Source organism: Sturnus vulgaris, chromosome 20 (assembly GCF_052056855.1).
Source record: "Sturnus vulgaris isolate bStuVul1 chromosome 20, bStuVul1.hap1, whole genome shotgun sequence".
Lineage (NCBI taxonomy): Eukaryota > Metazoa > Chordata > Aves > Passeriformes > Sturnidae > Sturnus > Sturnus vulgaris.
This window is the reverse complement of record NC_142262.1, coordinates 948,528-966,953: the sequence shown is the minus strand read 5'-3', so window position 1 is coordinate 966,953 and position 18,426 is coordinate 948,528. Positions and strand designations below refer to the sequence as shown.

The window sequence follows — 18,426 nt, the reverse complement described above, 5'->3', positions numbered from 1 at the left end:
TCCCCACTGCAGCCAGGGAATCCCAGCCCTGCTCTGCCTCTTCCTTTCATTTTTCTTTTCCAATGCAGGACTGCAGCCCCAGCGCTGCTCCTGGAGGAAGGGCTGTGTCCTGGCTCAGCAGGAGCCCCAGACACACACAGGAGCATCTTTAGGAACAGAGCCAGCACTAAGAGCCCCGTGTCTGGATCAGAGCGAGCCCTGGGGACAGCCCAGCTCTGTCAGCTCTTTGCAGGGCTGAGTTTGGAAGCTTTTCCTTCCAGCATGGCAGATTTTAGCTTCCCAAGAGGCTCCCAACCTCTCTGGAGCTGTTTGCAAATGAAAGCCAGCATCTCGCTGGGCAAGGGAACGAGTGGGAGCCTCTGCCAGCACAGCTGGTGCATCTGGGTCAGCCCCAGCCTGTCCCCCCACATCCCTGGGCACATGTACCATGTCCCAGCCGAGTGTCAACACCCCCAGCTGACCAGGAACCACCTGCCTCAGCACTGCTTTGCCCTCCTGGCTGGAGCAATCCGTACTTTGCACCATACAAACCTTTCTGCAAACATTAAAATCCGAGCCCTTGGCAGGACCAGCCCCTGTGCTGGGGTGCCAGACCCGGCTGTGGCACGGGCTGGTGGCAGGGCCAGTGTCCCTCTGTGCCCCCCGAGAGAGCAGCAGTGCCCAGGGTGTCCCACCAAGCGAGAGGTGAGCAGAGCTCTGCCGTGCCCCAGGAGGACACAGCGTGCCCAAATCCCCACCGAGCCGGCCACGGCTTTTCCAGGCTGTTGTGCAGGTGCTGAGCCCTCACCCCCAGGCCAGCACACGCGTCCTGCGGTGTCACACGTGAGCAGGGACATCAAGGCAAGGGGTCACCAGCACAGCAGAGCCAGGAAATCGCTCCTGCTTGGGCTGCCACAGCTCAATGGTGGGAAGTGCCTGAATTCCCAGTGCAAGGAGGCCCCGGGTGGGTCACAGCGAGGTGCCTTTGTCAGGGTATCAATGCAAGGGTGGATCTCTCTTTATTCCCAAAGCTCACACCACCCCCTGTCCCTCTCCTTCCCGTTTGGCTGGAGTGGAAATCCTGGGAATGCTGGCTGGAGACTCTGGCCACTGTCACAGAGCAGGAACTGGGACACCCAGAAATGACAGCCCCGTCCCCAAATGCAGCCCTGGGTACCCGTGTGTGGGACAAGAGGGCTCTGCCTGTTCCTCTCCCAGGGACTTGGCCCGTTCCCAGCACCAGGGTGGCTCGTGGTGCACTCTCAGCACTGATATCCATCTTTTGGGTTCAGCTTTCTCCTGCTGCCACCCCCTCGGCTCCTCCAGCCCCACATCAAAGCCAGCAGGGCACGGAGCCTTTCCCACAGCACAGCCTGGCCGTGTCCCAGCCCGGCCAGGGGACTCTGCTGTCCCCCCCAGCCCAGCACCACGGGGTGGCAGGAAGGCAGCTGGATGTCTGCCCAGAGCCTCCCCAGCTTCCTGCAGAGCCTCTCCCCAGCTCCAGGCTCCCCACCACCACTGGAAGCCTCACTGGGCAGCAGGATTTGAGTTAAATCCCCTAAAAGCAGCGGCAGCAGCAGCAGGGTGTGAATTCCCACAGGGCACCCTGCACACAAAACCCTACAGCCCATGTGGGACTAACAGACATCACCCCAAACCCAGCCCAGGGATGAAATTCAACTCTAAGGGATACCAAGGTAGCTGGAAAGCCTAAATAATCCAAAATTCGACTTGGATGGCACAGTGCCAGGGGTTCCACCGTGAAATTCCTGGGTGGCAGGGCTGGGAGCGGGCACAGGGCACACGCCCTGGCAGCAGCACAGCCACCCACGCCAGGGGCGTTGTGCATCAGCTGCCAGAGGAATTTGTAAATAAAACACCTGAACTCGCAGTGTGCAGCAGGACAGCAGCTCAGGGCACCGCGTGAGCCAAAACACACATCCTGCAGGTGAAGGAGCCCCGGGTGCAGCATCTCAGCTACACCCAGAGGTACAAACAGAGCAGGGGCAGGAGGCTGAGCTGGGATTTGTCCCCTCCCCGCAGGCTGCCGAGCACTGGAGGAGCTGGGCTGACTCACAGTATCGCTCTGGGAGAAGAACTCCAGCAGCTATTGCGGGCCCTTCCCTTCCACACCCAGCCCACAACGGGCAAACAGGTTGTTCCACATCCCTCCCCTCCCTGCTGGAGCCAGCTGCCCCTCCAGAAGGTGAAGCAGTGGGAACCCAGCTCTCAAGGGTTGGCTTTGGAGTTGTCAGAGACTCAAGGTTATTTTTTTTTTTTTTTACTCCCTCTCTCTAAAACAGGATGTGGGCCATTTCTAATAAAAATACCAACTATGCACAAAGCAGGATTGCTCAGAGGCTGTGCAGGGCTGCAGCAGCCCAGGCCGGCCTGAAGGGCAGCAGGAGGTGGTGGCCAGTGGCCAGGGGACCATCTCCCTGCCCCAGCTCCTGGGGTCAGGACTTGGGCACATCCCCTAAAAACCAGCCCCAGCAATAATTCTGCTCACACAACACCTCAGTGCTGAGGCAGCCAAATTTAAGGCAAAACCAAGCGAAAGGAGAGGTGGCACTTGGGGGGCACAGTTTAATGGGGGGCTCTGTGGGCTCATTGATCCTGAGTGATCCCGACCTGCCCCAAGGCTCACAGAGCAGCTCCCCAGTGCCAGGGAGCCCTCCCAGCCCAGCCACCATTGCCTGTGACAGCTGGCAAGATCCGTGTGCAGTGGGAAGGAGACGAGTGTGGGGAAACAATCATCTCCTCCACGCTGACTCATCCCTTTCCTCTCTCTCTCTCTCTCTCCACAAGGGTTTCACTTCTGCCAGCCCCAGAGGACTGGGCGATGTGCTGATAATTCATCAGCCCCGCCTGGCACAGCTCGAGGCGTTTCTCATTTGCTTTTTAAGAGACTGGGTAAAGGGAAAAGCAGAAGCTTCACAAGGCGCCCCAGCTTGGGTTCCCATTTCCCGGCTCCCTCAGTCCTTTCACCGGGGAAACCTCAGAGCCTGGGATGTTCTGTGCCCCCCGAGCCCCCCCGGATGGGGCCGGTCCTGGATCTGTCCCAGGATGCACAGCCCGGTGAGTCCCCAGTGCTGTGGCAGGAGCTGTACTGGTGGCACTGGTTAATTAAACACCCTCACACTGCCCAGCCTGGCCCCACATGATCCCATCCCTGCAGCAGCTCCAGAGGGGAAGCAAACACCTCCAGGACCTGGAGCTGGGCACACACCCAGCCAAAACCCCTCCTCAACCCTGCCAAACTCCTTAAAACCCCTCCTCAAATCTGCCAAACTCCTTAAAACCCCTCCTCAACCCTGCCAAACTCCCCAAAACTCCTCCTCAACCCTGCCAAACCCCCCAAAACCCCTCCTCAACCCTGCCAAACTCCCCAAACCTCTCCTCAGCCCTGCCAAGCTGCCCCCAGTGCTGCTGGCTGGCAGAAAGCAGCCCATGGACACTCACATCCCCCTCCATCCCCCCCAAAAAAAGGAGGGAACATCCCTGCAGGATCCTTGCCAGGCTCAGGTGGGGATCCTGGAAGTTGTCACCATCACCAGGGAAGGTGAAACCCAGACGTGTCACACATCTGCCACACGTTGGGAGCCCCAGCCAGGCCACATGGTCCTCACAGATGCTCATTTCCAACCCTCCAGCACCCACAGGTTGGTGGGAATGAGCCTTGGCAGGGGGGAGGCAGCAGAAAGGCCCCGTCCTAGAGGGGCTCGTCTTGTGTTCCTGCACCCTCAGCAAACCCATTCCTGCAGCACAAAGCTGTCACCCACAAGGTGTTAAGTGCATCGTTAAGCCCAAATTTAAAGGATCACCAAAAAGATCTCGGCTCCCAGCCAGGAGCTCACCTCCACAGCAGGGACACTGCCACAAATCACAGGGAAATATTTTTTTCCTGGAGTTCTGTGCCAGCCTGGGCACTGCTCTGCCTGGTTCCCAGTGGGCACCAGCAGCTCTGCTGGTCCCAAATCACTCAGAGCCAGCAGAGCTCCAGCAGTCCCCGATCCCCCAGGGGCTCCAGGGTGACCTCTGGCACTGTGGGATCTATATCTGCACCTCCAGGAAGCATCTACCCAAAACAACCACAAATCCAATTAACAGATTAATCCCAGAGGATGTGCTGCAGCACAAAACCTCTGAAGCAGCAGGACAGATCCTGGAGGTGCAGGGGAGATCCTGGATCCCTGGAAATGTCCCAGACCAGGGCTTGGAGCAAGCTGGGATAGTGGAAAGTGTCCCTGCCCATGGCAGGGGTGGAGCTGGATGAGCTGTAAAATCTCATCCGAGCCATGAAGGTGCCATTTCCCGATTTCATTGTGGAAATAAAAAGCCATTATGTGCCAGGGGCTCCTTTCAGCTCAACAATGGCTGAGTAATGACTGCTGTGTCACCCGGAGCAGGGTGACACTCAGCCAAGGGACCTGCCAGGAACAAAATCCACCTGCAGCCCTGGAGGTGCTTCCTGCAGGTGCTGCTCAGCCCCAGCATCCCGGGGGGGAAATCTCCTCCATCTCTGCTCAGCAGGAGCAGAAAACCCCTTTCCATGACTTTGCCATGGCCTAGTTTTCCAGAAGGACAAAAGAATTCGACATCTTGAGCAGCATCCAAGGGACCCAGGCAGGAGCTGGGCTGGGGCCAAAGTCACCTGAGGACTCTTGCAGGAGGCTGGAGCTGCTTGGGAGGGGCTGCAAAACCTTCCCTGGTCACACACAGGCTCCTCACGGCAGCTGATCCTCCCCAAAAACACCACAACCACCGAGGGGGTGAAGAACAGCCCGGGGAGCCTCTCAGGGGCACCCACCTTTGGGTGGGCACAGCCCTGATCCCAAATACCAGGGAATTGCACAGAACCAACCCTGCTGCTGCTCAGAGCACCCCTGGGTGGGGAACACCCCAAACTCCAGCTCTGGGGTCCAGACAGGACCTCCCAGACACCTGGAGCTGAAAACTCAGCCCCCAGAGCCGATTAGAGCTCGAGTGCATTATTGTTGTTATTATGGCCACTTCTCCATTCCCACACGGGATTATCCTGTCTGCACACAGTTCCCAAAATCTGATGGGGAATTCAGAAAAAATGCACAGTGCTAAGCAGCCCCAGGGGCTGAGGGCAGAGCAGGGCTGCTCTGTGTGCCAGCACACAAACCTGCAGCACTGCTGGCACCAGGGGCTGGGGTCAGGACACGTCGTGTGCCACACGGGACACCAGGAAAGCTCCCAGCTCAGGGGAGGGGGTCTGCAGGGACAACAATTCTCTCAGATTTTCGTCCATGGAGGCTGGGAGTGGGAGCTGCAATCCTGACCAAAGCACCCCCTGGTCTTGGCTGACATCTTGCAGCAGTTTTTCCCCATAAACTCATGGAAGAAAATCCATGGGGGGCACAGCATTAATGGAAGCAGCATTAAAAGAATTCCTGTTTACTGTTCTAGAATGAATTGCCCATGCCTGGGAGTGTTGGATGGGGCTTGCAGCACCCTGGGATGGTGGGAGGGGTCCCTGCCCTGGCAGGGGGGCACTGGATGGGCTTTAAGGTCCCTTCCAGCCCAAACCAGGCTGGGATGCTCGGAAATAAAATAACCCAGAGCTCCTTTCTGGCACGATCAGCATTCCCAGCGATAAGGCAAAGGTGTTCCCAGGAAAAGCTGCAGCTCTGGCGAGCACAGCCCCGACCCAGAGCACTCCCAGCCCCTGTTTACACATCTGTGGGAGGGGGCTGTGTCCCAGCTGTTATCAGCTCCACTGAGCTGCAGCCAGAAATTTTATCTCAACTTTCTCCTGCCCGGAGCAGCTGCCACAGCAAATATCAGCAGAGCACGAGGCTGAGCTGCCAGGAGCCTCCCTGGGATGTGTCCACACCAGGAGCAGTGATTTGGAAACATTTGGAACCCCAGAACACTCGAGCCACACACGGGGGAGACAGCACCAGGGACATCAAACCCTTTGCCTTCAGTGAGGAACCAGGGCCAGAAGTCCCCAAATCCAGGTTGAAAGTGTGAACAACTGAAGATCCAGCAGGGTGAGGAGGGTCCCCAAGCTCCTGCCCCCGAAATTCCCTTGCAGGAGGGCAGAGCTGGGTGTCCCTCAGCCCCAGAGAGGCTGAGGCAGCTCCTCGCAGGCTCTGCAGCACACAGGGCTCTTTGTTTTATTTATTAAACAGAAGCAGATTGCTCCAGGCAGCTTTAATCCACGACTCGGTTTCCATAGACACTTTACTGCTTTCCCAGCACAATTCTGAGCAGCAGCAGGGCTGGGGGGGAGCGGGGTCTGACACCAAATCCAGAGCCCAGGGGCTGCTCCCCGGCTCCTTCAGCCTTTGGAGTCGTTTCAGCTCAAGCTCTCTGTTAATTGCCTGCCCCGGAGAGACGCTTTAATGAGCACTTTGCCATCGCTGCTGAGCCAGAGCTGCGGGAGGGATGGAGGAGGAGGAGGAGGAGGAAGGGTTCACCTGGGACTGCACAGACACGAGACCAAGCCCCATCTCACTCCATGAGAGCCTTAACAGGGTGCAGCATCCCAGGGGGAGAACTGGGAGAGACCCCTGGAACCGTGGGGGGAGCTCAGGGGGAGGGCACAGGAGGGTGTTTGGGCAATAGGAACACTGGAAAAGCAGCTCCCAGAGGATTTAGTGGGGAAATAAGTGTGAGAAAGGGGAAGGAGGCAGCGTCACAGCTCGTGATGTTTGCCATGGATTGGGCAAACACCAGTCCCTGGCTGTGGGCACAGGGAGGCTCCAGCAGGGCACAGGGTGACCCTCACCAGCACAGCCCCTGCCCCTTCCCACACCCCTCCCTCTCCAGCTCAGCCCCAGCTCACAGCCAAAATCTGCTCCTCTGAGCAGAATCCAGCACGAAGCTGCTCTCCAAAAACACACTGAGAGCACCCGGGGCTTTTCCAAACTGCATTAACAGCAAATACAGAGACCCTGGGACAAGGCAGGAACAGCTCCACACTGAGCTCGTCCTCCCCAGCAGCACCAAAGCTCTGCCCCATTCCTGGGCTGGGAATCTGCAATTCCCCCGAGCAGCAAACCGGGGACTTACCCAATTCCTTCGACCCTTGGCTTTCACTGGCCAACTCTCCCATCTTCACCAGAGCATCAAAGTACCCTTTGGCTGCGTATGTCATGCCTAAAAAGCACCAAAAAACGGAGGTGATGTTCTCCTCTGAGGCTGTTAGAAGTTCTGGGGCACTGAGGAGATGCTGGGCACTGAAAGAGGCATCACCTCAAAGGGCTAAACCCCACGGGGAGGGAGCACACAACAAACAGAGGAAAGGCGAGCACAGAAGGCTGGAGCAGGGAGATTACAGGGTAATTTAGGATTAAAAAAGGTACGTGCAGGACTGTGGTGATTTTCATTGCAGTGCAAGCATCAGGCTGCTAATGCTGCTCAGAGAAATCACTGTGGAATAATTGAATATCACAGACTTTCATTATAGTTCAGCCCTGTTTGTTGACATTCCAGCTACACACTTGACTCTAATCAGATAAGCAGGGGGTTTCCTCTAATCACAGAACACGCTGTACAGCCCCAGCTCCAGCCTTCCAACTCTCTGCTCTGCCTCCTGGGCTCTGCCCTTCCTCCAGCTGCCCCCCAGCTCGGGGATCCCAGGGGAAGGACGAGCCAAGTTCAAAATTACAGGAAGATCCTTGGCTCTGCAGCGTTTTCACAGCAGGGATGTGGGAAAAGCACAAGCCCAGGGATCACACTGCCTGTCCCCAGTGCACACATCCAGCTCCCAGGTAATCACAGCTGAGCTAGCAGGACAATAGCTCAGAAGAATAAACGAAAAACGCAGTCCCAAGGGTAAAAGCACCCCCAAACCGTGACCCCCACTGTGCTGGCACCCTCAGGAATTTCTGGGCTTGTTGAGGCTGCCCTGTGCCCCTTCCCTGGGGATCAGAGTCCACAGTCCTGAGCACTGGACCGGGCTGGGGTCACAGCTGGGTGAGCCATTAAATCCCAGTTCAAACCAGCACTGTGTCCAGGGCACCTGGGAACAGGGGGTGGGATTAAAAATCCTCATGGAAACAACCCCTGGCTTGTGGGAAAGAAAATGTGCTGCAGGCAGGGAGCAGGAGCAGAGATCCTTCCCAAAGGTCGGGTCCCAAACCCCAGCACTGCAGGGCAGGAGACACCAAAAGGGTTTTCCCTGCTGGCTGAAGATGATGACAGACTCTCCCCCACGGGCATTTGCACTGGGATTATTCCAAAATAAAATCCAGGAGACACGTGCAGCTCTGGAGGGAGCAGAGCCCTCCCTGGGAAAACACAGCTCGGGGTTGAGCAAAGCTTAAACCTCCTTAAAACGCAGCTGAGGAGGGCCCAGGCAGTGCACAAAGCCAGTTTAAGTCAAAAGAGTCAATTTTGGGGTTTAATCAATTCCGAGCTTCCTTTTGATCACTTAAACCTACACCTCCCTAATGGCTCCCAATAGGATCCTGCATTCCCAATCAAGAGCTGCCATCAACACTCTCAGGCTTTTCCCTTCTCTTCATTCTTCTGGGCAATTTAAACATTTCATAAACACCTCTTTAAACAAAGCTTCAAACCTCAATTCTCAATATTTTAAACAAACATTTAAAGATGAACTGTTTGGAGATGTGTTTTGTTATCCCGCTGCCTCCCAACGTTTTCTCCCTGGAATCCCTCCCCCATCCATGGCCTTGCACATCCTCCCATGGGCACAAGGAACTTTTCAGCAAAACCCCAACGATTTTCCACAAAAAACAAAAGTTTTCCAGCTTTCCCCCCCGTCCCTGGCAGCCCCAGGGTCACTTACTTGCTAAGGCTTTTTCATAGGTCTTCCCCATAGAAATGAAATTCCTGAGGCTGGGGTTGAACTGCTCCATGATTGTCTAAAGGGAAGAGAACATTGCTGGGATTAGCAGGGGTGGTGGGAAGTGAACAGCTCCATGCTCAACTCTGTCCTGACAAACACAAAAAAAAAAAAAAAGCCAAAAAATCGTCCCAGCTCCCTGGAAGATGCCCCAGGATCCTCCCTCATCCATCCCTGAGGAAAACCAAGCTGGGTTTGAGGGGCTCTGCAGTGCCCCAGCAGAGGAAAGTGAATGCCCCAACCAGAAAATCACCAGATCTGGCAAAAATCCCCATAATAACAACTGTGAGTGTCTGTGTGGGGCAGCAGCAGCCCTCGGAGCAGGCAGGGAGGTGACTCAGGAGCTGGGGGATGGTGGCAGTGATGTCCCACCCCTGGCACGGCCACGGAGAGCAGCACCAGCCCAGCCCATCACGGACAGACAGGAAGGGCTGGAGAGCAGAATTCCAGATGTGCAGCCAGCTGTGAGCCCGAGCAGAGCCCCCAGCACCCCCTGAGCCGTGCCAGGAACCACACCTGGGTGCCCCAGCCCCTGGGGGCACTGCCCACCTGCCCAAAGGGCACCCACAGGAGGGGCTGAGCACGGGCAGCAACGCCTGAGCTGCTCCCAGCCCTCGGCGGAGGTGGGGGAAGCAATAATCGGATCAGGGGCAAGGAGAAGGGCTCTTTGTGCGCTGGCCCTGCAGCCACAGCCCTCCCTGGCAGTGCCCGCAGCGATCCCAGCCTCCATTCCCTCCTGGGGATCCTCGGGATGCTCCAGCCCCCGCGCTGATCCCAAACCCTGCTGCCCCACCTTGGGGACACCTCCCTGCCAAGGTGCCACCAGAAAATGGAGCTCAGAGCCTGGATGTCCCCGAGGAGGGACGCACAGAGGGGATTCCTGCTGGGAACGGGGGCTCCGCACTCCCAGGCTGCTGGCAGAGCCCCACCCCGGGCAGGGAGGGAAGACAGGCAGACACTTACAGGGAATAAGCTGATTAAGCATCTGTCACCTCATCGGAGGCTGCCCCTACACTATAAAGCTCATTTTCTGCCTGAGGCATTTTTATCCCAGTTCCTGCTGCCCAGCCCCTCGAGTCTGACAGCTGAATTTTCTCCACACGAGCGCAGGGCTCAGGCAGAGCCCTCCCGGTTCCACACAGCTCCTTTTGGGTTCCTCTGGGTGGGGCACCCAGCAGAGGGGTGGCATCAGCCCAGTGCTGGCATTTCAGCAGGAATCCTGGTAATCCTTCCAGGCTGGGGGGTGGCTGCAGGGTCCCCAGCAGCCCCCCAGGTCCTCACAGCACCAGCCACAACTGCAAAGGGCAGGAGATGATGATTGACGAGGCTAATGAGGAGCTGCCCCGCTAATTAAGGCTGCAGGCCAGCACGGCAGGGCTCCTGGAAGCAGTTTTGGGGCAGCTCCGAGCAGTTTGGTGGATGTGAAAGGAGAAAAATGAACCTGTAGCAACAAGCCAGGTGTTCTCCAGCGTGTAGGAGACAATTGCACAGGAGTTAATTAGCAGTGGTGGGGATTGCTCCATCCTGCCCACATCACATCGAACTCCAGTCCAAAATCTGCCCAGAGAGCAGCTGGAGGTTGGGATCAGTGCCCACAGCAGGGACAGGGGCACGGACACGACCCCAACAACAGCCTCCAGCTCAGCCTGAGCACTCCGAGGCTGAACAGCATTTCAGCAGCAGAAATGTTGGCAGAATTTCTGCAGGGAGGAGATTTTTCGGCGGTTTGCAGGTTCAGAGCAGTGTTTGTGTACGTGGATGTGCACAGGGATATGTAAATAGTGTGATTTTCTCAGCAGTGCCCGTGTAAACACATCGTCCTGAGCATGAAACCGAGGGAATTAATGATGGAACAGGATCCCCAGACAAAGCATCATCCAAAATTCTGCACATCTTGCCCAAACCACAGGGAACCAAAGCACAGCCCAGCCCTGGCACTGCTCAGGGCAGGTCCTGCTCCCCACTGATCCACAAGAGATGTTTTAAAGCAACAAATAAAGAGATAAAAGCCCCCAAAGGGTCTCACGGAGCAGCTGAAGGAGTGGGAAGGTGACTCTGTGCTGGCCAAATAAAATTCACCAACCCCCAGGAGGAAGTTTGCTGAAAGTGAATGTTTTTAAAACATTGTCTGGAGCCTCCAACAAAAACAGCCTGGCAGGATGAGAGCAGTGAAAAGGGCTCCTCACCCCAGAGATAAAAATAGCCTTTTCCAAGCCTTCCTCTCACTGCCAGGGTGGGAAGGGAAGGTGACTCCAGAGCCTTCACACCCCCCTCCAGGTGAGAGCCAAGGAGAAACTGTGGGAAATGAACAGATCTGAGCCATGGAATGGCTCAACAGCATCACCCCCCAAACCAGGGATGTGCTGGAGCTGCTCCCCTGGCAGCACAGGGCTCAGGGATGAGGGGCTCTGGCAGGGCTGTGCCCCACAGGAGAGGTGAATCCAGCTTTGCAGGACACCAACAGCAAAGCAAATGTTCAGTAGCACCGTGGCAGTGAAAGCAAATCTCATTCTCCCCAGATTTTGCCCCCTCAGCAGCACCCACAAGTTGTTTGCCTTCCATGGGCTGCCTGGGCAGAGTTCAGAAAAACACAGACACAAAACCTGGCAGCCAAGGGTTGAAAGAGCTTTGCTTTGTTCCACTGTGCTGAATTCCCTGGGTAATACCACTCAGCTCCCCGGGATTGGCACGGCTTTATTCAGCTGCCAAAAATGAACCTAATGCAAAGCACAAGGTCTCCAGGACTCGGCCCTGCTCCCTTTGCTGGGGGAAGAGGCAGCAGGAACAAGGTCCCTGTTCTCTGTCCCCTCTGGGCACACTCCAGCCACAGCCAGGATGCCCCAGCCCATAAGGAAAAGTTTAGAATGATGGAAAAGAATAAAATATCCCAAGCTGGAAGGAACCTGCAAGGATCATGGAAGTCCAGCTCCTAAATCCTAAATTTAAGTCCTGCTCAAGCTGGAAGTGGATGCAGCTCAGGCAAGTCCTGCTCAACACCTGAAGGGCAACATTCCCAACACATCCCTGGAAGGGCTCAGAAACCACACGGATGTGACACCTGGGGACGTGGTTTAGTGGCCTTGCTTGGTCTCTGAGGGCTTTCCCAACCTTCTCAAGGATTCTGTGGCTCCCTGCAGGACTGACACTGCACAGGGACCTGGGCCCTGCCACGCTGCAGAAGCTGCTCAGCTCCGAGGAAGTTTTGTGTCTAAATGGGTCAGCCCTGCTCCAGGAGCACCTTCATCATTTTGCTATCAATATTTAATGCCCAGCAAAGCCCAGAGCTGCCTCCTCCATCACAGCTTGTCCTGCCCAGCACCATCAGGGGTTTCAAGAGCCAAGAAAGAGCCCAGCTGGTAAAATCAGGGGGAAAAACCAGTTTCCACCTGAAGGCATTTGGCTTCTCCTGGCTGTCATGGCAGAGGATGAGGGGACCCAAGTGCCAGGACAAGAGCTCTGAACATCTTTGAATGGGGGTTTGGGTTTGAGGAGAACTGGATGAGGATGCACAGAGCACCCCAGCACTCTGTCAGTGGCCACCAGTGGCCACCCCTGCAAGGCAGGGCCATCCTCAAGTGCCCAGGGCTGGGATCTCCACTGAGGAGCCAGAAGGGTCCCCCAGCCCCCTCCCCACAGCCAGGGGACACCGAGGGGCTCAGCCCAGAGGAGCTGGGAGCTCTGCCTGCCCCGTGCCCTGCCCTGCCACCCGAGCAGCAGCCCTGAAACCAGGAGCAGGCTCAGCACTGAGGGCAGAGCTCTGGGGAGCAGCACCCAACCCAGGCAGGAGCTGCTTCCTAACACCTCAGGAGCCACGTGCCTGCAGGTTCCCATCTCCTGGGAGGCCAGGAATGCTCTCCCAGCAGCATTCCCAGCTCTGAGCCCACCATGGAGCCCTGGTGGCACAGATGGGAGCAGTGGCACCCATCCCTGGCAGGCTCAGAGCCCCCGGGGTGCAGCTGGCAGGGCTGGGCTGCAGGAAGCCTCAAGGCAGGGAGCACACAGGGCGTGGAATTTGGGGTGCCACGGGCTGGCTCCTTCCTCCTCTGCCACACACGTCACCCCTCCACTGCCAGACACAGCAAAGCAGCCTCAGTTTCCCTCCTGAACCACATGAGGAAGAATTGCTCCCATCCCTCTGGACCTGGATGGAAGGAGGAGAGGCTGTGGTGTCACAGTAACGTGGATTACAGCTGATGGGGAGCAGAGGATCCTCGGGAATTCTGTCCAGATTTCTGCACCACAATTCAGCTTCGAGCTCGGGGTGTTGTTAGGCAAACAGCTCTTGAAACACAGAGCTACTCACACACCACTGCAAACCCATCTTCCGCATGAAAAAACGGCTTTAAAATGAAATGGAGGTTGGGCTGCAAACGGCAATAATCTCATCTGGCAGGAGGAGACAGAGCTGTCTTCGGGGGAAGGAAGAATTGCCAGTCCCTGCTTTCTGCAAAAAGACAATCCTGAGCAAGGGATGAGCGGGGAGGGGGCAGAGGGAGCTGCCCCTGCTCAGAGCCGGGTCCGGGGCTCCGGGCAGAGCCCAGCCCGGCAGCGGTGCCGGGTCCTGGAGTGAATCAGCACCGGCAAAGGTGGGATCACGTTGGCGGAAGGTGCCAGCAGCCTCCGTCTCCTCTGTAATTACTCCCCGTGTGTAGGCAGCTGCCTGTAGTGGCAGCATCGGCTCGGGGGCGGCTGACAGCTCCTCCAGCAGCTCATTAGCACAGTCACTCCGAGGGTGAGCGCTGCTTCTGCAAAACCATGACAATGGGCTCCCCGGGCAGAGCCCTCGGGAGAAGCCGCAGCCGGGGGGAGCCGCTGCCAAAGCGGCTGAGACGGGCACGGGAGGAGCGGAGCGAGGCTCGGTGACCCGCCCTGGGCACCCACGGGTCAGCGGCATCGTCCCCTCCTGCCCACGGCAGCGTTCGGGTTCCTGCACAGGTCAAAAAAACACCTGGGTAATGGGGATTGAAGCGCTGGGACTGGTTTTGGATTCAGAGCCTCCAAAGATTAAGGAGATGCAGAAGAGCCCCCAGATGTCCCGCTGGGCTCAGGGGTGGCCAAAGTCCCCAAGGGAACAGGGACACGCCAGGTTCTGGAGGGACCACACATCTCCAGAGGCCAAGAAAAGCAGTGTTGGCTTCCAGGAGCCTCTGCTCACCACAGGGAACACCACCAGAGCCACGAGCATCCTCCTCCAGCACCCAGACTCTGATTTTGGGTGGACCCATCAGATTTTCACCAGTTCCATCTTCTCATTCGCTGCATCTGGCAGTTCCCAAGGAACTGAGGTGTTCAGTGACTGATGGACACCTGTGGGCTCCTCCCAGCCCATGTGCGGCTCTTGGGGCCACCCTCAGCCCTTGGGTGCTGATGGAGCTCCGGGCCGAGGGCTCTGCCCAGGGAAGAGCCGGGCCAGCACTCGCCCCTCAGCTCTCGTTTTTTGGGGGGATTTGCTCCACTCCAGCTGGGACGGCACCGACTGCCCCGAGCCCTCCCTAAGGGCCGTGCCCGGGGAGGTGTGACCTGCTCCCCAAACCCGTCATTAGCCCCGCGCTTCCAGGACTACACACCTCAAACAACAACTGAGTCACCGCCGGGGCTGCTCCCAGCCCCTGTCCCAGCAGGGCCAATGCACAAACACTGCGAACACCCTCGGTGCCAGCTCTGCCCCAGTCCAAGGACAGCCTGCACGGTGGCATGAGCTGCCTGCCAGGGTGGGAGGGAGCCCCAGAGACCACAGCAAAATGTCACCAAGATTCAGAGCAGCCAAGATTTTGGGTGCCACAGCTCTGCCTGAACAGCTGTTACACCCCAGAATCTCCAAAACCAAGACTTCAGAACTTCACAGCCTCGGTACTTTTTGTACTACATTCCTTTTCTTTTTTTTTTTTTTTCCTGCTCTGTGCTCCCAGGTAACTCAATCCAAGCCCTTAAATCACAGGAAATCGTGCAAGCTTCCCAGTTTAACAAACGACATCCTGCGTTACACGTTAGACTAGAGCAGTTTCATTAGTCTTGGTCTCAAGACCCAGCAGAGCAGAAACCGCTTCCTTCGGGGGGGGGGGAATTAAACCACATAAATTGTTGCATTTTCTCTGGACAGAGGGACCAAAGCAGAAGGGAAAAAGGGTGAGATTCCCAAACTCCAGGGGATGGGGAAAGCTCTGCTGGCCCTGGTTTGGGGCAGAGCAGCGAGGGACGGCGGCAGCTCCGCTCCGGGGTGATGCGGGGACAGCGCTGCCCACGCCGGGACCGGGCATCCCCACGGGGCTCCCGGTGCCCGGGGAAGGCTCGGGGGTGCCCGGGGGTGCCCCTCGCCCCGTGCTGGTCCCAGCCGGCTCCGGGCACATCCCAGGAGCGGCCCCGACGGCGCCTCCGCCCGCGCCCCGCGCCCGCTCTGCCCCCGCGCGTCCCGGGGAGGGAGAAATTCAACAACGAAAATAACTCAAGGAACAGGAAAAGGGCGAGACGCGGCGCCGGGCACCTGTTGCGGACTCACTCACCTTGTAGACATTCTCGGTGAGGCGGTGCACCTCCTCGGAGCGGGCCATGCCGGGCGGGCCGGGCAGCACCATGGGCGGCGGTGCGGGGAGCGGAGCGGGCGGAGCCGGGCGCGGGTGCGGGGACAGCGCGGAGCGGCGGCCGCGGTGCCTTTTATCAGCTCCCGGGGGCCGTGCCCGCCCCGATCCGCCCCGCACCGCCCCGCGGGGAGGAGCCGGCCCGGAGCGGGGCTGGCAGTGACGGGAGGGATGCTCCGCGCTGTGCCCCCAGTGCCACATCCCATGCCAGTTCCCCATTCCACGGCCCTTCACATTCCATGTCCCTCCTCCACCCCATAACCCACCCCACACTCCTGCCGTACCTCACCCCACAGCCCACGACACAAAACTGTCCCCCAACTTTATCCCACACCTCTCACCGTGCCCCACAGCCCAGCCCCTGCTGGACCCCCAGTCTGGGGCTGTGCAGTGGGGATGGGTGAGGTGTGCCTGATGTTTCTGGGGTTGGGAAAGGGGGTGCACATTGCCCAGGGGGGCCAGGAGAGCAGAGGTGGGATGAGCCATCACCAGGATGTACAACTTGGGATGCTCAGCCCTGCCAGCCCTGCTGGCCACCTCGCTGTCCCCTGGCTGTCCCTGGCCAGCCGGGAGAACCAGGATTCCCATGGGGGCTCCTGCCAGAGCTCCCGGCTGCCAGGTCCCTGTGGGACATCCCAGCCGTGCATCCATCCCTCGGGCCAACAGCAGTGACTGCCACCCTGTCCTGAGGGACACGAGGAGCTGGCCCCTGCCCTGGAGCCAGTGGCCCATCCCTGTCCTCCAGAGCCGTGCTTAAATGGCCAGGCTGAGCCTTCCTCCCCCTGCTCTCTGCTGTGAGAAGCAGTGAAACAGTTAAACAGCTGAGTGTGTTATTTTCCATCACATCCATCAATTCCGAGAACGAGGAGCCCGGGTCGATGCCTTGGTCCCAAACCTCCCGTGTCTGTTCCCCTTCCCGCTCTCCCTCCCAGCCCTGGCAAGGACCAGGAGGGCACCACCACCAGCTGCTCCTTCTGGCTGCTCTTGGGTCCCATTTTGGCTTCTGCCTCAGAGCTTCCACACCCCAGAGCACAGCAAAGAATTTACAACCCCTGAGAAGGATTTTTCTCATGTGCCTGGTGTAACCAGTTAACCCTTTCCCCACTGGGGCTGAGGAAAGGGAGCAGCTGTGGGACCAGGGTGACAGGACTGCCCTGGAGATGTTCCCAGGGAAGTGCTGAGACACCACGGTGCCACTTTTCCCTCTCCATCCCACGTGGCCAGACCACACAAGGATGCCCCTCCTTCAGCCAGACACCAGCACCTGGCTGCCTTTCCAGCATTGGTGAAGGATTCAGGATCGAGCATCCAGGAGTAGAGTGCCTCTCTCTGCATCTCCATCACCTTATTTTTAGTTACGTTATGTAAGTTCTTCACTACGTCATGGATGTGGGGGGTTCTTGCATCTAATTCCAGTGTGACAGCCCAGCAATTCAAACAAGCTGTTCCTCTGGTGAGGAAGATAAAAGGATTTGTAATTTCTGATAATAAAAGAGGCCTTTTGGGACGGCCCTCAGAGAATCTCTTCCATCTAGGCCTGCTCGCAGACAGCCGCTCCACTTTCTTCCCGTGCTCTCCTTCTCCTTATCCCCTGGATTCTGAGTGCTGAAAAACCTTTCTCCCTCACGTCTCCCTGCTCCCAGAGCAGCTCCACGCCTGGAAGCAGCCAGGAGAGTTCATTTCCCCACAGCCGGAGCCACGTGGAGCAAATTATCCTTGTCCCTGGCCATGTCCCCACCTCTGGGCTGGCAGTGGCCGCCGGGGCTGCCCGTGGTGCCCGAGCCCGAGGCAGCGCTGCCTCCCCGCAGCACCCTGGGAATTCTCAGCAGGAAAAACCTGCCGCTGCCTCGTGCCGTAGCGTTTGCTTCGATTGCCTTTTATTTTATTTTATCTTTTTTTTTTTTTTTTTCCTCCCTGGTTGCTGCTCGCTGCCTTTTTGTCAGGGTGATTCACTCCCCGGGGCTCGGCGGCAGCTGGAGCGTGCCCAGGGTAACCATGGTGCCAGCGCTGCCGTGGGCTACCTGAGCCCCTTCTCCGGGTGCCCTTCGGAAGGCGGGACCCTCCGGCGCGGGGGTGCGGCAGCAGCGTGGGGAAAGCACCACGCCAGACCGGGAACAGCGGTGGGATGAGCAGGCGGCAGCCCCGGCGCTGGCACGGCCCCATCCCCGAGCGATGCCACCCCGGGGTGACGGCACAGCGGCACACGCGGCACCGGCCACCTCCAGCCCCGGGTGGAGCGAAGTTGCTGTGGCAACAATAACTTATGTAATCCACCCCGCTCGGCTGCAGGTGTGGGGAGGAAATTGTGCTATTTTCGAAGTTTCATTAGGTTCCTTCTTAATTAGCAGCGTGGCATGGAGCCAGCGCTCCCGGCCGGGTCACGCGCCCGGCACAGGGACGGAGGAGGGGACAGGGCAGGGATGGCCGGGACAGGGACAAGGGAGGGCAGGGACAACCGAGAGAGGGACAACCGAGGCCAGCGGTGGCCGGGACAGTGACAACCGGGGGCAGGGACAACCCAGGACGGGGACAAGGGAGGGCAGCAGCGGCCGGAGCGGTGATGTCCGAGGGCAGTGACAGCAGCTGCGCCGAGGGACAGTTCGGGCTCCCAGCCTGGGGACACTCTCCTTGGGGACACTCTCCTTGGGGACACTCTCCCTGCTCCAGAAATGCCGCCCTGGTGGCTGCCAGGGAGGGACAGGGAGGGAGGCGCTGCCCAGGGAGGGGAACGTGGCACTGCGGCGTCACCGAGAGCTGCCACATGCTCAGCGACCCGGGAAGCCTCCGGTGACGCGGAGAGAGGAGAAATCAAGGTGGGTTGGAATTCCTGGTGCACTGGAGTGGGATGTGTCACTGGCCAGCACAGAGAGGAGGAAGCAGAGGGACCATCATGGCACCAGAGCTGGTTTTTGTCACAGACCCTGAGAAAATGCTCGGTTTCCCAAGGAAGGTCCAACCCCAGCTGCTCCAGGTGGTCACTGGGTTCTCCTGGCACTGCCAGAGCAGGAGAGACCAGGCAGGGAACTG

General features: G+C 58.3%; 1 protein-coding gene across 6 annotated transcripts in view; it reads right to left on the bottom strand.

Annotated features, from left to right (window-relative positions):
• Nucleotides 1-15,447, bottom strand: part of BAIAP2 (BAR/IMD domain containing adaptor protein 2) — a 36,964-nt gene extending 21,517 nt beyond the window's left edge. For all 6 annotated transcript variants that reach the window (XM_088176720.1, XM_014887462.2, XM_014887459.2 and 3 more), the window contains exons 1-3: nt 15,325-15,447; nt 8,768-8,843; nt 7,027-7,113 (exon numbers count right to left, since the gene is read on the bottom strand). In XM_088176720.1, the coding sequence (XP_088032846.1) occupies nt 7,027-7,113; nt 8,768-8,843; nt 15,325-15,396 (235 nt within the window). In that variant the 5' untranslated portion in view covers nt 15,397-15,447. The remainder of the gene's footprint in view (nt 1-7,026; nt 7,114-8,767; nt 8,844-15,324) is intronic.
• Between the last annotated feature and the right edge of the window lie 2,979 nt (nt 15,448-18,426).